General features: G+C 42.2%; 1 protein-coding gene across 1 annotated transcript in view; it reads right to left on the bottom strand.

Moving 5' to 3' along the window:
- The window catches only part of ZDHHC8 (zDHHC palmitoyltransferase 8), an 82,801-nt gene that overhangs the window by 16,549 nt on the left and 45,143 nt on the right, over nucleotides 1-21,109 (bottom strand). Inside the window, exons 2-10 of the mRNA XM_073675808.1 lie at nucleotides 15,903-16,024; nucleotides 13,782-13,939; nucleotides 10,751-10,923; nucleotides 9,182-9,284; nucleotides 8,749-8,840; nucleotides 7,252-7,384; nucleotides 7,055-7,172; nucleotides 6,333-6,442; nucleotides 2,811-3,844 (exon numbers count right to left, since the gene is read on the bottom strand). Coding sequence (XP_073531909.1) covers nucleotides 2,811-3,844; nucleotides 6,333-6,442; nucleotides 7,055-7,172; nucleotides 7,252-7,384; nucleotides 8,749-8,840; nucleotides 9,182-9,284; nucleotides 10,751-10,923; nucleotides 13,782-13,939; nucleotides 15,903-16,024 — 2,043 coding nt within the window. The remainder of the gene's footprint in view (nucleotides 1-2,810; nucleotides 3,845-6,332; nucleotides 6,443-7,054; nucleotides 7,173-7,251; nucleotides 7,385-8,748; nucleotides 8,841-9,181; nucleotides 9,285-10,750; nucleotides 10,924-13,781; nucleotides 13,940-15,902; nucleotides 16,025-21,109) is intronic.

Raw genomic sequence — 21,109 nt, 5'->3', positions numbered from 1 at the left:
TCCCATCGTGAAGCATGGAGGAGAAGGTGTGATGGTGTGGGGGCGCTTTGCTGGTGACACTGTTGGGGATTTATTCAAAATTGAAGGCATACTGAACCAGCATGGCTACCACAGCATCTTGCAGCGGCATGCTATTCCATCCGGTTTGCATTTAGTTGGACCATCATTTATTTTTCAACAGGACAATGACCCCAAACACACCTCCAGGCTGTGTAATGGCTATTTGACCAAGAAGGAGAGTGATGGGGTGCTACGCCAGATGACCTGGCCTCCACAGTCTTCAGACCTGAACCAATCGAGATGGTTTGGGGTGAGCTGGACCGCAGAGTGAAGGCAAAAGGGCCAACAAGTGCTAAGCATCTCTGGGAACTCCTTCAAGATTGTTGGAAGACCATTTCCGGTGACTACCTCTTGAAGCTCATCAAGAGAATGCCAAGAGTGTGCAAAGCAGTCATCAAAGCAAAAGGTGGCTACTTTGAAGCACCTAGAATATAAGACATATTTTCAGTTGTTTCACACTTTTTTGTTAAGTATATAATTCCACATGTGTTAATTCATAGTTTTGATGCCTTCAGTGTGAATGTACAATTTTCATAGTCATGAAAATACAGAAAAATCTTTAAATGAGGTGTGTCCAAACTTTTGGTCTGTACTGTATATATATTTATATTACACACACACACTATTTTTCTCATTAGGTACACTCTGCACCCCATCTTGACTGAAAACACAAAAATGCAGAAATTTTCGCAAGTTTATTAACAAAGAAAAACTGAAATATCACTTGGTCATAAGTATTCAGACCCTGTGCTCAGTATTGAGTAGATGTTCCCTTTTGAGCTAGTATAGCCACGAGTCTTCTTGGGAATGATGCAACAAGTTTTTCACACTGTGTATCTATAATATTATATATATATCAACATGTATCAACATGAGCTGAAAGGCCACTCTACCAGGAAGAAGCAATTACTCCAAAAGAAACATAAAAAAGCCAGATTAATGTTAGCAAATGCACACAGGAACAAAGACCTTAATTTTTGGAGATATGTCCTGTGGTCTGATGAAACTAAAATTGAACGTTTTGGGCATAATGACCATCGTTACGTTTGTAGGAAAAACAGAGAAGTTTGGAAGCCTAAAAACACCCAACTGTGAAACACAGGAGTGGCAGCATCATGTTGTGGGGTTGTTTTGCAGCAGGAGGGCCTGGTGCATTTCATAAAATAGATGGCATCATGAGAAAAGAAGATTATGTGGCAATACTGAAGCAACATCTCAAGACATCAGCCAGGAAGTTAAAGCTTGGGCGGAAATGGGTCTTCCAAATGGACAATGACCCGAAGCATACTGACAAAATGGTAACAAAGTGGCTTAAGGATAACAAAGTCAATGTTTTGGAGTGGCCATCACAAAGCCTTGATCTCAATCCTATTGAAAATTTATGAGCAAAGCTGAAAAGGCAAGTGCGAGCAAGGCGACCTACAAACCTGGATCAGTTACACCAGTTTTGTCAGGAGGAATGGGGCCAAATTCCGACCAACTATTGTGAGAAGCTTGTGGAAGGATATCCCAAACGTTTGACCCAAGTCATTCAGTTTAAGGGCAATGGTAACAAATACTAATGAAATGTATGTAAACTTTTGACTTTGAAGTAAGTAATAAAAATGCATTAAAACATTCTCTCTCTCATTATTCTGGCATTTGGCAAATATTAAAAATTATGGTAATCCTAATTGACCTAAAGCAGGAAAGGTTTATTCTGATTTCATGGCACTGCATTTCCAAGCTGACATCTCCTGATAAAGCAAAGAAACCACTAATGTTCATGGAGCTGATTTTTAGGTTATTAGAAGAATTGTAAATATGTAACTTATACAAAATATAAGAATTGGTCTATTGTTTAGAAATCTGTTGTCCACATTACTTATAGGTTCATTGCCTATTAACCCCAAAAAACACTTAGGCCCTAATTCATCAAAGCAATTTCACCAGAATTCTGGATCTAGTGTAAAATGCTTTGAAAAGTCTCTAAATTTGGGCGAAACCCGGAGTTGCACAAAAATGTTTTGACTTTTGGCATTTCACGCCAATTTCTCCCAGATCTGCCAAAAGATTTCTGGCGTAGAGCAGAGGGGCACCCCACTCGTCAGACACTCCAGATTCATGACGAGGTGGCGCCTTTTTATGAATCGGGGGAGCCTGACACCACCATGCCCCCCCATCAAAACAAGGTCTTGATGAATCATGGCTTTTATGTCTTCTTTTTTTTTAAGTTGTGAATTTAACAAATGTTATTTAAACAATTTAAAATCACTCTCCCCCACAAAAAAAAACAAAAAACAAAAAAAAGAAACTAGAATAGCCATTGTCTTTAAAAGGGACTTTCTGGTTTAGGAAATCTCCTGTCCATCGGCTGCAGTAGGTTTTAAAAAGCAAACTGTGCTTTACTCATCCTCCTCAGGTCCAGCGGTAAGTCTCCACTGCTGCTCCCAGTTTCTGTTATTGTCTGCAGTGCTGCAGGCAATAAATGAGCTCAGTGGCTCATGCCGCCCAGGAAGCACTGCTGAACTCAGTTATTGTCTGCAGTGCTGTCGACATGATGTCAGCACTGCAGACAATAATAGACACCAGGAGTAGAGGCGAAGACTCAGCGTTGGACCCAGGAGGGCGAGTAAAGAACAGTTTGTTTGCTTTTTAATAAAACAAACTGCAGCCATGGAGGGAGCTGGGTGTGGGGTGAAGAGACTGATTTTCCTAAATCAAACAACCGCTGTGTATGATGAAAGTATTTTGCACAGACATGTTCTTACCTTGGAACGGCCATGGAGGTGCCTTCTACAAATTCCATGGTATTAAGAAATGTGACGGCTTTCCCTCCCCCATAAGAGGGCGACCTAGGTATTCCAGAGGGTGAAGATGGAACTTGATGTCCAGGTGACTTGTATGACCCATTACTAACCCGTCCTTGCAAGGGCTGATGACTTTGGATATTGTTATTGGCCAGATCAGCCTGTAAAGATGTGGTGGAAGTCCTAGGAGCTCTGGAGACTGCACTAGAAAGCGAGGACACAGAGGACTGTAGAATAGGGTTCCTGGAGCTGAAACTGGTAGCCCCTCCCAAAAGATTGTCCTTTGAACCATAACGGCCTGAAGTACCGCGTGGGTTCTCCGAGAGGGAGCTAACCTGTTGTAAGCTATATGTGCTCGGGGTATCATAGACCCCTGAGTCTGCAAAAACAGAATCTGTGTGAGAATGTAGCAGCTTCTCTCTTTCCTCCATCTCCTTCCTTTCCTGGATTGAGGCCATAATTGACTTGGAAAGGTTATCATAGCGCACAGGAGAAGGCTCTCTTTGATGTCCAGCAGCCCTGCTTAATACAGGACTGAAACTCTGAGCTGGTTGCCGCTCTGCTCCTCTTAGATGGCACATTTTGGCAGACATATATGGTGAATGGTATCCGACAGAACCAGCGGCAGTGTGTGCAGTGCATTTACCAGATGCTGGAGGCATTGGGTTGAGCAAACTGTCATAAGATAAACTCCCATTGCGATTAGACAAGGCGTTAGGGGAAAAAACACTCTTGTATGGTGTAGTACTGTCACCCTCCGATTTCACCATCTGGAGAGGAATTTTCTCTGAATCACGACGCCCAGAATTCTTCAGGCTCAGTGAGCGCGAGTTGGCAGTGAAGTTGTCAAGTTGCAGCGGGGATGACTGGTAAGACTTATGGAGGGAGTTCTTGCGGTACTCTTGAAAATCCAGGTTGGGCGCTGACTGGTAATCATGATTCCTGCAGTCTTCCTCCAAGAACACACTGTCCTTTAGACCTTCTTGCATAGCAATCTGAAACAGACAGACAATTTTCGCAATATGTACAGGAAATATTTAATAATTTAACATGGTTTACATTTTTTTTTTCAACTTGTGTTCTGGTTGTGGCTTTTAGTTAAGTCTATTATAATTACTGTAAATTCACAATAACGGGTGTTGGAGATGGAAAGGAATACGCACATCTCTCACTGCTCAGACAGAATGTGAAGGCTGCAGTGGTTATGGGACTACTCCCACCCACTTTATGTTGATGCCATGAGACTGGCAGGGCACATGATACAGTGTGTAGGGGTTGAAAGTAGTGGACAACCTCTTTTAAAATTCTGTCCTGTAGACGCTAGTGCTTCTATAAAGGAATGTCCCCAGAAAGATAACTCGTCCTTTCACCCTGTGACACTGAAAATTACTTCCCAGTTTGTAATGGGCAATTTAGACTAAATTGTCCATGGCTGCATTGTCAAGACAATCGTTCATCATACAATCACTGGTTGTTTAGCCACTGGGGTATTTCTATCCAACGTGCATGGCCAACTTTAGTCTCTTGTAGCCAAAAAAAAATTAATCGGAGAAGCAACACTCTCTCTTTGGTTAACCCCTTTACGACCTTGGGATTTTGCGTTTTTGCATTTTCGTTTTTTGCTTCCCTTGTTCCCAGAGCCATAGCGTTTTAATTTTTTGAGCAATATTGCCATGTGAGGGCTTATTTTTTGCGGGGCGAGTTGTACTTTTAAACGCCATTGCTAGTTTTACCATATCGTGTACTGGAAAACAGGAAAAAAATTCCAAGTGCGGTGAAATTGCAAAAAAATGCAATTCCAAAGTTTTTTGATTTTTTTTTCTTTCCACGTTCCCTGGATGCTAAAACTGACCTGCCATTATTATTCTCCAGGTCATTACGAGTTCGCCGACACCAAACATGTATAGGTTCTTTTTTTATTTAACAGGTAAAAAAAAAATCCAAAATTTGCTTTAAAAAAAAAAAAAAGGCGCCATTTTCCGAGACCCGTAGCGTTTCTGTTTTTTGGAATCTGGGGCTGGGTGGAGGCTTATTTTTTGCGTGCCGGGCTGACATTTTTATTGATACCATTTTGGGGTAGATACTATGTTCTGATCGCTCATTATTGCAATATTGCGGTGACCAAAGAAAACATAATTCTGGCGTTTGGAATATTTTTCTCGTTATGCCGTTTACCAATCGGATTAATTCTTTTTTTATATTGATATATTGGGAGATTCCAAATATGTGTATGTGGGGTTTATTTTTTATTATTTTATTTTGAATGGGGCAAAAGGGGGGTGATTTAAACTTTTATATTTTTTTCATTTTTTTAAAAACATTTTTTTAAAAACTTTTTGCATGCTTCTATAGTCTCCATAGGAGACTAGAAGCAGCAATTGTCTGATTGCCCCTGCTCATCCCCTCTATGTAGCAGAAATGCTCCTGTACTATGAGCGCCGACCACTAGGTGGCGCACATAGCGATCTTTACATGACAACCACTGGGGTCTGCTGCAGACCCATGGTTATCATGCCCACCCATCAGTGACCCGCGATCACGTGGGGTCACCGGTGGGCGGGGTAAGTGACGCGCTTCTGGAGCGGCGCTGTTAAATGTCGCTGCATTTAACTGGTTAACAGCCGCGGGTGGATCGCGATTCCACCTGCGGCTGTTGCGGGCACATATCAGCTGACATGTGCCCAGTTCAGTGCGGGCTCAGCGCCGGAGCCCTCACTGAACCAGGGGTGATGGCCTGGGGTGCACTAATACGCCCCAGGCCAGTAAGGGGTTAAAGAACTGTCTTTCTTCTATTTTCTTCCTTATTTAAATTCCGGGGTATGTAAGCCGCGGGCGACGCTTGCTCAGATTGAGCTTTTGATGGGCTTCAATAAAATGGCACCCGTAACAGTGCATGTGCAGACTGATCTTCTGGCAGTCTTCAGGTAAATGGCGCCGATGCATGCGCAGATTGAGATCTCGACTAGTCATTGAGCAGAGATCTCAATCTGTGCATGCGCTGACACCGTTGCCATTTTCCCGAAGACTACCAGAAGATCAATCTGTACATGCGCAGTTACCGGTGCCGTTGTATTGAAGCCCATTGAGAGATCAATTTGCGCAAGTGCTGCCCGAGGCTAACACGGCACGGAATTTAAATAAGGAAGAAGATAGACAGCAGAAGGGCCATGGCAGAGCCAAAGACCCTACCCACAGTCCCTCCCCGATGTACGGCGACCAAAACTTATAATGATGACTTTATAAAAAACATGCTACAGATTCCTTCACTGAAAATATGTATTCAAATCAGTATACCAGCGCCATTATGGCAATACGTTTAGTTTAATATGTATAACCCTGATGACAGGTTCTCTAAGACATTTGTGTAAATTACAAAATGCAGATCATTCTTAGTACTTACCATAATACAAAATACTCAGGAGAGAACAAAAAAAAAAAAAAGATATCTGTAGTTCAAGTACTATGACAGCTTATTAATTTTACCTGTTCTGTTGCAGGGTGGTAGTGTACTTTGGGATTTGCTCCAAATCCTGGTCGGTACTTATACATGGCTGGAGTTGGGGGACTGATCATTTTTGGTGATAGTCCACTGTCTATAAGAGAATACAATAAAATCCAAGATTTACATACCAAAGAATTGTGCAAAATTCCAGTAACTGTTCTAACCCTTAATCTGTGGCGAGAGGTGCTGGTAATACAGTAGCTCATGGTTAGAATATTGGGGTCTTTGAAAAATCCTCTTAACTATGAGAATTCCAATGGTAACATTAAAGGGTGCAGGAAGGTTAAACCTGTCCTAGATAGCTCTAAAGACTCTGCACTGTGCTTCAGGACACTCTATAAGCTAGTTTGTCTGATCTATACAACACAAGTTAATGGGACATGAAACCCAACAATGATCTAAATCACAAAACAGTGATGTGCACCACCAAGGAGGAAATTCTTTATCTTAAAATGCTGAAGTTGTGACCGCAGTACCATTAAAATGTCGCCTTAAGATCTGACGCATTCTGTTTAGGAAAAAACACAAAACACAAAATGCCTCCTAAATGCTCGCTTCTTCTGATCAGTAACTACAGGAAGCATTTCTCTAAAGAAATTACCAAGAAAGGAAGTTCCACTAAATAATAAAGAGAGAGGTCATCAATCTGTCGCTCCATCAGTGACCTTAATTGTGAAAACCAAAGAACCTTCTTTGCTTTTACCTTCAGTACTTCCCAGTGTTGCCTTCATGTCTGAATATTTGGTGGGGTCTCCTTTTGGAGGTAGAGTTGGCTGTATATCCAGCGATTTATCATTTATACCTTCTAGACTACCTTTGGACTGAAAAAGGAAAACAATATGAATTAAAATATGAAATAATAGAGGGATGACAAATGAACACATTCAGTCTGATAGTCACCTTGGAGCGGTGTAAATTAGCCTGGATACCATTGTCGCTGATCTTCACCGTAATTTGCCTTTCTGAGAGATCTTGACGGATAAATGGAGGCTTAAGTATGATTGGTGGCCTCTTCTTTGGTTCAACCACATACCTTATTAAGCAGAGCAGTTCTCTTGTTAGGTGATATACTTACAGTTTTACACAATTCTAGAAATCCGTTTATCAATCATTGTAAAAGTGACAAATTCCAACAAACACCGTTACCCAGGTTGAGAATGTCTTTTAATGGGCAGATATGTACAGTGACTGTATATACATTGTAGATGACTAGGACACATTACAGATATTTACAACTTAAGAAAAGGCCATTTAGTTAAAGGGTTTATATGCAAGTTATCACATTGGAATGGTGAAATGATTCTGCTTGTGCACCGCCGCTCTATTCATTGTCTATGGGAATACAACAGTCTGATATCTCTGACAGTCCCATAGACAATGAATGGAACTATGGCAGTAATGCTCAGTCCAGAGCAAACTGAAGAAGAAGGGGTCTTTAGGACCCAGTGGGGGTCCCAACAATCAGACCCTTGTTACCTATGGATAGGTGATAAATGTCTTCGTGGGAAAAAAAACCTTTAACTGTTAAATCAGGTAAAACAAGTTTTTAAACGGAATTATTTAAAAAAATAAATAAAAGTTCCTCTGTCTATATATTTCAGTAACATACTTGTTGGCGTCTCACGCGTTTTCTTTTTATTCTAACTTTTTTCTTTAAATTCTAATTTAGAATAACCATTTAATTGTCAAGTGCTAGGGAGAAAAAGACACACTGCAGATTTTTATTCACTGTGAGGGAATCCTAAGAATCACTGTAGGACATGCTTAATACTGTGGACACTGGGAATTAATTGAATAGACTGAGGTAGTGCACTCCAGAGAACTGGTGCAGCATGAGTAAAGTCTTGGAGATGGTAGGGGGAGGTTGATGTTAGGGTGGGTGTTAGTCTTAGATCACTAGCACAACAGTGAGTGTGGTTAGGGTGGTAGACAAAGATGAGGGAGGAGATGTAGGGGGTACAACGTCGAGAGCTGTGTGGGGGAGAGTGGTAAGTTTATGTTGTATACAAATTGATAAGGCATTAAGGAATACATTTTTTGCTGCGAGTGCTTCTGCAGATTTCTGTCCGCTGCTTCTTCTCCTTGACAACAGACTCCACACTTTCACCTTTTTAAGGTGAAGGCTGACTTACCGTTTGAAGTTTGTTGCCAAGGAGACAATAAGAAGGAAATGAAAACCTTTAGTAACATGCTGCAAACCGGACTGAAACTGGACCTGGACTTACTAGTGATTACTCTGAAGTGCAGAGGGAGATGATTTTTTAGGAGAGCACTCTTCTTTAAGGCAACAGCACAATAGAAGACACCTCACCAACACCTACGACTGGTAGTATAGGAAAACCAGAAGCATAGGAGGCAACAAGAAGCTACAGAACCAATGGCCATACACCTTCTTACCTTGGAGTTAATGGACTGCACAAAACATGTTGTATGTTCCCGCAGCATCCTCGGGTGAATGGATTCACTCCACCCCGAAATTTCCCAGTCACCTGGGCAAAATGTTAATGTAAGAACGAAAACATGAAATGGTTAGACAATGGTTGTGAATGTTCCTTTTGGACTTCTTTTACTTGTATAAATTCTGCTATTCTAGATGACACTTGAAGGCCAGATCCAAGCAGATCACCACAAAGAGAGCAAGTGATGTAGACATATTAGTTGATTTATGTCTTATTTCATCACAATTGATTTAACTTCTATAGCTATTTTTCGGTAACATGGCCCTCTGGCAAGCACCCCTACCTAACTTTAGGCTCAATTTTCCAAAGCTGATGTGGAATCTTACATGTGCCAATTTTTTTAGAATATTTCAAGTTGTCTTTTTTTTTACCTGTTCATTGGTGGTGCGACCTCGTACAACAAGAACAATATGGAAGCCAGTTAGACCGATAACAGGAATGAAAAACAGGCCAGTCACACACATGACCGATATTCTGGATCCATAGGCTAAGGATTTTCATATTCCAAAATATATTTTCAGCAAGATAATTTTTTTTTATACAGAGAAAAATGCTTTAGAACACACATCCCTGTCTTTGATCAGCACTACACACCCCAAAGTAATTCCAAACTTGCTTTCACCACACTGGTACACCAAGTCTTAATAGATGTGCCCAGAATTTTTGGGATTCTCAAATCCTTTGGTTATCAGACAGGTGGTCTACAAACAGCATAGCGTCTGACGACCATGAAGACAAAAGTACCACCTCCTGGGATTTAGAAGAATTTTTACACAATTTATGATCTGGGATTATATCAGACATAATAGAAAGCAATGTCTGCCCTTTTACAAGCTGGATAAATGTTATAGCCCAGCAATCATCCATTTTGGAGGGTGAATATCTTGCATACAAGTAAAGCATCTAGTGACGTTATGAAAAGATGCCTACCAATATAATATGTCACCAGTACGCGGTCATTTATTTTCAAGGCAATGCAGCACAATATTGCACCAACCAACAATCATGGCAAAAATCACTGAGATATGGCAATTATGGACTAAAGGGAAACTGTCACTATATTTTTCCCGTCGAATCTGAGAGCAGCATCATATAGAGACTTAGGTCCTGATTCATCCCAGCGGTTTCCTCAAAATTAAGGAGTAAATTGCGTTGAAAAGTTGCTAAATTGTTGCGTAACTCGGAGTGGTGCAAAACCTTTTCAAAGCAATTTACGCCACCTTCCCCCACCTCCGCCAAAATAGGAGGAGCAGAGATGGGTCGGGGGCGCAGCGAAGGCATGGTATCACAGCTCCTCTAATTTATGACAAACTGTGGCATACCTTCCGCCACAAAGCTTACTCCAGTCAGGGACTGGAGTAGGATTTGTGGCGAGGCACACGCTACTTGTCAGACGTCAATAAGAGACATGAACCTCTTAGTGAATCAGGAGCATCTTCCTCCTACATGCACCCTCAAGACAGTCAAGAAAATAGTCGGACTTGATGAATTGGGGCATGAGACCCTGATTGGAGCGATGTGTCATTTATTGGGCTGCTTCCTGTAGTTTTGTCAAAATCATTGTTTTATCAGCAGGAGATTATCACTAGAAGACTAGTAAACCTGCTGCCATGTAGTCCTTCATATTCATGAGAGCTGTAGAACCCCATACCTACCACTTATTGGCAGCTTTCTGCCTATGCACAGTGTACACAGAAAGATGTCAATAAGTGGTTTGGGCGGAGTTATATAGAGCTCAGAATTCGCAGAACTGGTAGATCTGCATCAGATAAAACAGTGATTTTATCAAAACTGCAGCAAGCAGCCCAGTAAGTGACACATCGTGACAGATTCCCTTTAACCATAAAGAAAACAGTGTGAAACTGTACTACGTCTGTCAAACTTGTAACAGAAGGTCAACTAGAATATCCATGTGCTTTTTTTGAACACTGAAAGGATACGTAATACTGGTGTGGGCTTCTCCCAGAACCTCCAGATGGTGTAGGACAAATATGAGGCCAAATGAGAAGACCCCGACCATGTGTGTGCTTAGAGACAGCAGGAACAGGAAGAAATAGCGATAATTCCTGCGCCCTATGCAGTTATTCACCCATGGGCAGTGATGGTCAAAATCCTATGGAAATAATAAATAAGAAGCATACCTAAATAACACTATAGCATATTATATAGTAAGGTATTATATTAATAATAAAGATGTACATGATAGAATTTAGAATTGAGCAGATATTTCCAGAACGGTTTAGTATGGGTGCATGCACGATTATCACCAAATGATTCAGCACTAGTAATTAAATGGGTATTCTCATTTCCAAGATCCTATCCCAATATTTAGTAGGTATAATATTAGCAAATACCTCTAATTATCAATCTAGTATAGTTCTTCTGATAAGCTATGTTGCTTTCCTCAAGTGCAGGGCATTGCAGTAGCTTAGGTATCCATGATGACCACTAACAACTAACCATTACTATATGAGTGGTCGTGACCATGGATACCTAGGCTACTGCAATGCCCTACATGAGGTAAGCGACATAGCTTATCAGAAGAACTATTCTAAATATTATTATTATTACACCTACTACCAGTGGTGTACCGCCAATGGCGGCAGGCCATGCCACTGCTATGGAGCCCGTACGCAGAGGGGCCCCGATGCAGCGGGGGAATGAGGAGGATAGGTGAGTATTGTATTTCCGGGGGGTAGGGGAGGTTGCGGCGGTGGAGGGTTGGGCACATGCAGTAGCCACTGCTGCAGCTACCACGTGTGCCAATGGCTAAAGGGAAATTATTATTCCCTCTTCTCCACTCCCATGGGCGTGGAGAAGAATGAATATTCATTCTCTTTAGCAGTGGGCATGGAGGAGCGCTGAGCCGCGGCTCCTGCTGGCAGTGCCCGCTACTAAAGAGAATGCATATTCACTCCTCTTCACGCCCAGAGTGAATATGCCGGCATCATCATCTGAGAGCGCGCGCTGCTCAGATGAGGACATGGGAGACAGGTGCAGCACTGGAGCAGAGGTGAGAAAGGAAGGTGAGTATAAGTGTTTATTTGTTTTATGTGTGCAGTGATTGGGCCACGCATACCAGGATTGGGGGATGAGGGGTGCCACGCATACCAGGATTGGGGGACGAGGGGGGCCACGCATACCAGGATTGGGGGATGAAGGGTGCCACGCATACCAGGATTGGGGGGCGAGGGGTGCCACGCATACCAGGATTGGGGGGGACGAGGGGTGCCACGCATACCAGGATTGGGGGGGACGAGGGGTGCCACGCATACCAGGATTGGGGGGGACGAGGGGTGCCACGCATACCAGGATTGGGGGGGACGAGGGGTGCCACGCATACCAGGATTGGGGGGGACGAGGGGTGCCACGCATACCAGGATTGGGGGGGGGACGAGGGGTGCCACGCATACCAGGATTGGGGGGGACGAGGGGTGCCACGCATACCAGGATTGGGGGGGACGAGGGGTGCCACGCATACCAGGATTGGGGGGGACGAGGGGTGCCACGCATACCAGGGTTGGGGGGGGGACGAGGGGTGCCACGCATACCAGGATTGGGGGGGGACGAGGGGTGCCACACATACCAGGATTGGGGGGGGACGAGGGGTGCCACACATACCAGGATTGGGGGGGACGAGGGGTGCCACACATACCAGGATTGGGGGGGACGAGGGGTGCCATGCATACCAGGATTGGGGGACGAGGGGTGCCATGCATACCAGGATTGGGAGATGAGGGCTGCCAAGCAAACCAGGATTGGGGGTTGAGGGGTGCCACGCATACCAAGATTGGGAGATTAGGGAGGCCACGCATACCAGGATTGGGGGGAGGAGGTGGCCAAGCATACCAGGATTGGGGGATGAGGGGGGCCATACGTACCAGGATTGGTGGGTGAGAGGGCCATCCATACCAGGATTGGGGGATGAGGGGTGCCATATGTACCAGGATGGGGAAATTTAACAGTAGCTGCTGCATTTCACACCCTAGGCTTATACTCGAGTCAATACGCTTTCCCAGTTTTTTGTGGTAAAATTAGGGGCCTCGGCTTATACTAGGGTCGGCTTATTTAAAATATACGGTACGTGGTGCCCATAATACTGCAGGACTGTGAGGTGCATTATACTATATGGGGGCTGCATTTTACCCTATGGGATGTGTAATATACTGTATGGAGGACTATGGGGAGTGCATTATATTGTATGGAGGACCATTGGAAGTTCATTATACAATATGGAGGATTATGTGGGGCGCATTATACTATATGGAGGATTATGGGGGGCGCATTATACTATATGGAGGAATATGGTGGCGTATTATACTATATGGAAGGCTATGTGGGGCCATTATAATATTTTGAGGGCTATGTGGGGGGCCGTTATACGGTATGAAAGCAATTATAAGGTGTGAAGGTTTGTGTGGGGGCCATTATACTGGTTGGAGGGCTGTGTGGGATCATACTGTATTGGGGTCACCATACTTTGCCTTGGGAGTTGAGGTGGGGCACAGTAGGGTCATTAAACTGTGCATGTGGAGGCTAATGTGGAGGAATGCACCATAGGGGTATCATACTGTATTTGGGGGGCACTTTTATTGGCATCATACTTTATAGGGGCAATGAAAGATGAATCTAGGACTTCAGCAGGAGGAAAATTACTATGTAAAGACTGGAAAATTTTGAGATCTGCTCTTCTGTGACACAGACAAATATATATATTTTTTTTTTTGTGGGGGGAGGGGGGAGGCCCAATTAGAGCTTCTGCTATGGAGCCCCATGATTTCTATGTACGCCCCTGCCTACTACATATTGGGATAGGATCTTGGAGATGGGAATACCCCTTTAACATGTACACTCAAGTGCTTTATGTCATCCTGTATGGGATCTAAGCAAATTACAAAATTACTGTACATAGATTTTTGCATCAGAAGTCCCTATGTGCAATGTTTTACCAACATGGGAAATAGGATTTACCTCCACACAGTTATCACAGACACTGCAGTGCGAGCAGCGAGGAGGCCGGTAAAAGTGACACGTGGCACACCATTTCATCCGTACTTGTATTCTTTTGATCTCCACATTCTTGTACAGTGGAGCTCTGAAGTCGTCATCCTTGTCTTCATCTTCATCAGCTTATTAGATAAAAAATTAACAGAATCAAGAAGGGTCTCCATCGCGGACCACAGACTGTACATACAACAGGTAAACAGCCAAAGACCATAATGCAAAACTACTCGGGCTTCATGCACATGGCAGTCTGTACAGCAGAACAGACAGAACCATCATCTCCTCGGTGTGTGCCACAATGTCGTGCATCCTTATGGATATATTTGTCACTAGAGGCCATGTTTAGGGGAGAATACTTCCAAAATAAGGTGTATAATGGAGCACTATAATGATGTAAAATGAAATCAGAGACACACAGAGATACAATATGGCGCTAGAGACCTCTGTAGTGTGGTGTGCTGTATTCAGATTTGGAACACATATTGAGCCGTAATTGGACCATAATTACAGCTGGTAATACATTTATGGCTTTTCCTATTTTTAGCTGCTTTTCTGCTCATTTTATGAACTACAAAATTGCACAATTTTATTAGGCAACTGTTTCAGGCAGAATAAGTTGTTCTCTGTGGAGCTTCTAAAATATTTCTGCTGCTCTTTAAACAGAACAATCCGATTTAAACAAAAAAAAAAAGTGACCGATTAAGGAGAGAAACTTATACATAAGAAAAACATATTATTCTGGCAATTTAATGAGAAATTATCTAATTACAAGTTATTCCACCAAGCATGCTCAGACAGCAAAGATTTGGAAATGAGAGTTGGAGCAACTGACAAGTAACAACATCTGACCTCATCCATCTGGATCAGACCTTGCAGTGTACGTTCTATGACAAAGCTGCCACATACAATTAATTAAAGAAGTTTTTATTCTCTTAATATATTGCAATCATCCTATTATATAGCAATGTGTACTTACAATTGCTCATTTTGCCTTTCTACCCAGCTAATTCTTCTCTTTTCTCTGCTCTACGTAGAAACAGGAAGTCTCTTTTCCCTGCATTTATCATTCCCCTCTTCACCCAGCTGCTCCGCTCCTCCCCCTGACAGGAACTTTTGCAATGACTCATGCAGGGAAAATTGATCTCCTGTTTATACATAGAGCTTTTTTAGAGTTTTAAAACACGTGATGTCATAGACCTAATGGAAGAGAGAAGAATTAGCTGGGTAAATAACAAAATGAGCAATTGTAAGTACACAGTGCTATAAAATATGATGATTGCAATATATTAAGAGGATACAAATTTTGATGGGAGTGCTTCTTTAATGAATCAGAAACATTACTTGATCATACATCAAATATCTAAAAAACAAAAACCCATACATTTGGCATAATACGGCTTTTAACATCACAGAGCAAGTAGTCTTCACAAGACATAAGATTACTGTATTATTTTATTGGTAATAGTAAAATTAGACACTCATTATTTAATTATATGTGTTTGTGGTAAATGTTAGCTCACGTAATATACACTGTGCACTATACAACGCCTAATCTAATCCCAAAAGTGGTTATGTAATGGATTCAAAGTTTTCATAGTTTCATTTTAAAAAGATTAATTAATTATATGGAAAATAACCAACTTTTCCCCCCATTGGGTCTAGCAATTTACTTTGCAGAGGTCTAGTCATGAGGGTTTTTGTTTTTTTCTTTAAAATCCTTCGTTATACAATGTGGTAGCACAGGGTTAATCTTCAGCAGGAAAAGACTTGCTATGTAAGGTAACTTTGGCAAAATGATTCTCTTTGTGCTGAGCAAAGGCCTGTGTCCTGCCCAACTCTGCTAATCCCACAGCCTCGTTGTCTTATTAATATTGATTGCATGGAGAAAGCGATGGGTTCAGCTCGAGGTCTCCCTATACAAGGCAGATGGGAGTCCGCAGCCACAGTCCCTACAGATGAATATTTAACAGGTACTAGAAGATTCAGAACGACACGTTATAATAAACACTAAAAATGGCACCTTCATCTGCATCGTAAAACTCACATAAGGTCACTCCATCTGCGCAGCAAAATTATATCAAAAGTTACCTCTTGGGAAGATACCAGGATCCATGAAGGTCGCCATGCTGAAATTTGCCAACACAAAGAGGAACATGAGCCCATTGTACACTGGGATAGCTGGGGAGATCTCTCTAGTTAACCAGGGGCACCTAAGGCAAAAAAGAGAATATACCATACTCAGGTTTCATATAAACATTCAGTAATATGTATACACAACTGCAAAATAAAAATAAAATTAATAAAAATGGTAATAAATAAAAACTACTAATAATAACAACAATAATATTAAGGGTATGTTAACACGGTCCGGATTTGCTGCGGTTTTGACGCTGCAGAATTTCTGCACCGGTTCCACGCCTAATATGCAAATTAAGTTAACGGTGTTTTTTTGGTGCGGTTTTTACATGCGGTTTTGCCGCATGCGTTTTTTGTGTGTGCATTTTTCATGTCTTCATGTTGAAATTTGCAGAGTTTCAGAGAATAGTTGTTTGGTTTTTTTTTAAACAAAACTTTAATGATCATCATGTAGCGTTTTTGTTTGCGTTTCCGCTGTGAAAATGCTATTGAAACACATGCGGTTTTTACGCATGCGGATTTTCCTTATCTAATGCAAGTCTATGGGGAAATTCCGCATGTGTTTCCGCAAGAGAAATTGATATGCTGCAGTCTGGAAAGACGGCCGTCATGTCAGTTTCCGCAGGGTGCACAAAAACGCATAGTGGGCATGGGATTTCTAGAAATCCCATCCACTATGCTGTAACATCTGCCCGCTGCGGTTTTGATGCTGCATAAAAATGCAGCAAATCCGGACCATGTGCACATACCCTTAAAAAGAATAGTAATTATTAATAAACAACAATAAAAAGAAGAAATAAGAAGTGGAAGCATACAGCTGTTGATTTATTGTGGTACATAGCACAGTTCCAGCATAGACTTGTATTTTCAGCACAGCTACAAATTCACAGTTATTCGAAATCCATATTTTTTATTGCTCGTGTTAATTATGCAGGGGTCCCACAACCTTAAGTATGGGGGATATTTAGTTTTTTTTTATTTCGCAGCTGATAGATGTAAGGACCTGGTATTGCTGTATTAGAGAACAGATTTTGGGTATGTTTACAGAACAAAGACAATTAAGAGCTCGCCCACGAGACTAGTGGCTGAAGTAAGTGGTTGTGACAATTGTAACCTTCTCATATCAGTACAAATGCCTCCCGATCCCTCAAGGGCACAGCGAAGCGACCTATTCGCCTGTTCTCAGATTGAATATAGCATATGAATGCTGACAGCCGCATGGGAAGGTAAAAATTGCCATATGCATACACAAAGCACACTGCCAGCCGGGGCGAAACACTGGGGGACAGGTGTCCATTACAGGAACAACATGATGGAAGAGAAGCAGCGGCTTGTAAATCATGCTACAAATGGAGAAGAAATAGAAAGCACACAGCTGTGTGTACGGCCAACACTGCATGTTTATTTCAATAGGAAGGGGGAAAAACGCTTCGGACCCTCTGGCAGCAGCCCATGGCATGTCGAAGTACTACATGTTGTATGCCAACCGCAACCCCTCCCAACATCTGCTACTGGGGACAGCTAAGGAGGCCTCCATACATATGAGATAGCTGTCTGGTCCTGGCAAAAATTGGTGGGTTTGGTCAACTTAAATTGGATTTTAAGGGATAAACGTCTACCTGGGACACTGCAGAGTAATATTTCAATATATCCCCATTAAAAGAAAAAGACCACCTTTAGGGGCCGTATTTATTTATTTTCGTTAAATGTATTTTGGCCTAATAATTTTCATATAGTTCTGCAATCGTGTTTCATGAAAAATTTTGCACTGTTTGGCTTTTAACGCTATTTGTTTGCCTGCACTTTGCGGCCTGCAAAAAGATTAACTAAATGCATATGGGGTCCCCGACAAAGATCCAGCATGTCCGATTTGGGATTTTTGTTCTGTAAGAGATAAGCCGCCGCCATGGAGCTCTGGCAGTGTGAGTGCTCCTGTGTATGGGAGAGTCAGGCGATATAGCCGCCGGTCAAACAATCAGCTGACAGTTATGCCAAATGTAGGGAAGAGAGGGGTTTGTCAGTGAGCTACTTCTGTGAGATTTTGTAACTCTTATCCATCTTTTACTGAGCTCCTCTCAGCTGATGTAGAACCACAAACTTCATCAAAGAGGAGCAAAACTTTCATGTGATGATGAATCAGAGAAGAGAGCTTAGTAGAAGACAAATAAAAGAGTTACATATTCTGGCAGAATTAGCTCTTTGATAGAGTTAACGCATTCTGCAGCCAAATTTGCAAAAAAAAAAAACATTTTGCCCAAAGTATATGCATATAAATAAATAAAAAAAATTCCCCCTAAGATGTACACATCCATTAAGCGTCTTATCGGTGTTTCAGAATATAGTTACAAAGATGGCATTAAAAAACTTTCCATTTAACCAGTTCTGCATCCCCACCCAATATATGTGTCATCATCACAGACTGATTGTAGGAAAGGTTATGGTCCAGTGGGCTTGGCAATAACAGCAATGAGAGAAGAGTTGGCGTGAGGGATTTGTGGGAAATGTAGATCAGAGATCTGACATGGCCACAAGCTGGAGGAGTCAGAAGAATGCAACATCAACATTCTCTGTCAATTATTTTTCCTGGACAATCCCTTTAAATTTGACCTTAGTTAGATGTCGACCAAACAACTATAACTCCTGACCCCCTATACACAAGCAAGCAGGAAACAACTCAGCGTACATACAGTGGGTACGGAAAGTATTCAGACCCCTTTAAATTTTTCACTCTTTGTTTCATTGCAGCCATTTGGTAAATTCTAGAAATTTTTCCAAATTTATTAAAAAAGAAAAACTGAAACATCACATGGTCATAAGTATTCAGACCCTTTGCTCAGTATTGAGTAGAAGCACCCTTTTGAGCTAGTACAGCCATGAGTCTTCTTGGGAATGATGCAACAAGTTTTTCACACCAGGATTTGGAGATCCTCTGCCATTCTTCTTTGCAGATCCTCTCCAGTTCCATCAGGTTGGATGGTGAACGTTGGTGGACAGCCATTTTCAGGTTTCTCCAGAGATGCTCAATTGGGTTTAGGTCAGGGCTCTGGCTGGACCAGTCAAGAATATTCACAGGATTGTTCTGAAGCCACTCCTTTGTTATTTTAGCTGTGTGCTTAGGGTCATTGTCTTGTTGAAAGGTGAACCTTTGGCCAAGTCTGAGGTCCAGAGCACTCTGGAAGAGGTTTTTATCCAGGATATTTCTGTACTTGGCAGCATTCATGTTTCCTTCAATTGCAACCAGTCGTCCTGTCCCTGCAGCTGAAAAACACCCCCATAGCATGAAGCTGCCACCACGTTTCACTGTTGGGATGGCATTGGGCAGGTGATGAGCAGTGCCTGGTTTTCTCCACACATACCGCTTCGTCTCATCAGACCAGAGAATCTTATTTCTCATAGTCTGGGAGTCCTTCATGTGTTTTTGAGCAAAGTCTATGTGGGCTTTCATATGTCTTGCACTGAGAAGAGGCTTCCGTTGGGCTACTCTGCTATAAAGGCCTGATTGGTGGAGGGCCGCAGTGATAGTTGACTTTGTGGAACTTTCTCCCATCTCCCTACTGCATCTCTGGAGATCAGCCACAGTGATCTTGGGGTTCTTCTTTACCTCTCTCACCAAGGCTCTTCTCCAACGATTGCTCAGTTTGATTGGACGGCCAGGTGTAGGAAGACTTCTGGTGGTCCCAAACTTCTTCCATTTAAGGATTATGGAGGCCACTGTGCTCGAGTAAACCTTGAGGAACCTTGAGTAATGCAGAAATTCTTTTGTAACCTTCGCCAGATCTGTGTCTTGCCACAATTCTGTCTCTGAGCTCCTTGGGCAGTTCCTTTGAGCTCATGATTCTCATTTGGTCTAACATGCACCGTGAGGTCTTATATAGAAAGGTTTGTGCCTTTCCAAATCAAGTCCTATCAGTTTAATTAAACACAGCTGGACTCCAATGGAGGAGTAGAACCATCTCAAGGAGGATCACAAGGAAATGGACAGAATGTGACTTAAATATGAGTGCCTGAGCAAAGGGTCTGAATATTTATGACCATGTGATATTTCAGTTTTTCTTTTTTAATAAATTTGCAAAAAATCTCTACATTTCTGTTTTTTTCAGTCAAGATGGGGTGCAGAGTGTACTTTAATGAGAAAAAAAATGAACTTTTTAGAATTTACCAAATGAGTGCAATGAAACAAAGAGTGAAAAATTTAAAGGGCTCTGAATACTTTCTGTACCCACTGTATATACTCAATGGGGAGAAGTCTGCTGCCTTTACACATACTGATGGGCTGGCCAGTCGAAGAAATTGCCAGCTTGAGTAGACATTCATCTAACGTGTATGGCCATCTTTAGATGACCGTACATCCTCTATGTATTTAGAAGCACAACATGCCTCTTATGAATGGCAAAGAACTAAGATGAAAATATTGAAACTGACAGTCAGCATGACTTTTCAGGACAACCCCCTCGAAATCACAGATCTCCCACCTAGAGCTGTGTGAGCCAAATCCACCTCTCCCTGTCCTTCCACAATGTCTTTGAAAACACCTCCGCTACTATAAATGCAGATAATAATAGCTTTATGCACATGGGGATTTCAGACACAAGGTATACGTATAGATTTATGTATAGATACATACATACACTCCCTGATAGTTGATGTATACGAGCCTATGTGAACGGCTTTCTACGCCAGCGTCATTAGTTTAATGATCCTTGAGAATCTATTCCAGATTACTCTATAGCTTTCTTCCATAAATCAGTAATATGTCTAACTACCATCACGGCCTGCCTCTCATATTTAAAGATCGTCTCCTCCTGCATTTTAATACTTAATCAAAACCTCAAGCACAAGAACCGTGACCCAGCACTAATGCTCCGCACACATGCATGAGCCGTGGACTGCAGAACATTTTTCCTTGCCTACACGTCCTTTCCCGTAGACTGAACAATACGTTCCATTCTGTTAAACTGAGAATCGCGCACTCCGACATTTACTAATATGCAGAACAGTGAAATCACAGCATGTGCCCTTTAAATAGGGCAGGGTGACAATTTAATAACATGCATTTCAGCTCATGTAGGGTTTACGTAGACCCTTTACACTAAAGCGGTATTTAAAGCGGTTCCATACATCATACAGGGGCTTTTCTGTGCAAATAAAGCTTGTTCATT

This window comes from Phyllobates terribilis, unplaced genomic scaffold (genome assembly GCF_046119375.1).
Source record: "Phyllobates terribilis strain yellow unplaced genomic scaffold, ASM4611937v1 Scaffold_1__5_contigs__length_1240528914, whole genome shotgun sequence".
Classification (NCBI taxonomy): Eukaryota; Metazoa; Chordata; class Amphibia; order Anura; family Dendrobatidae; genus Phyllobates; species Phyllobates terribilis.
This window is presented reverse-complemented; position numbering and strand designations above follow the sequence as displayed.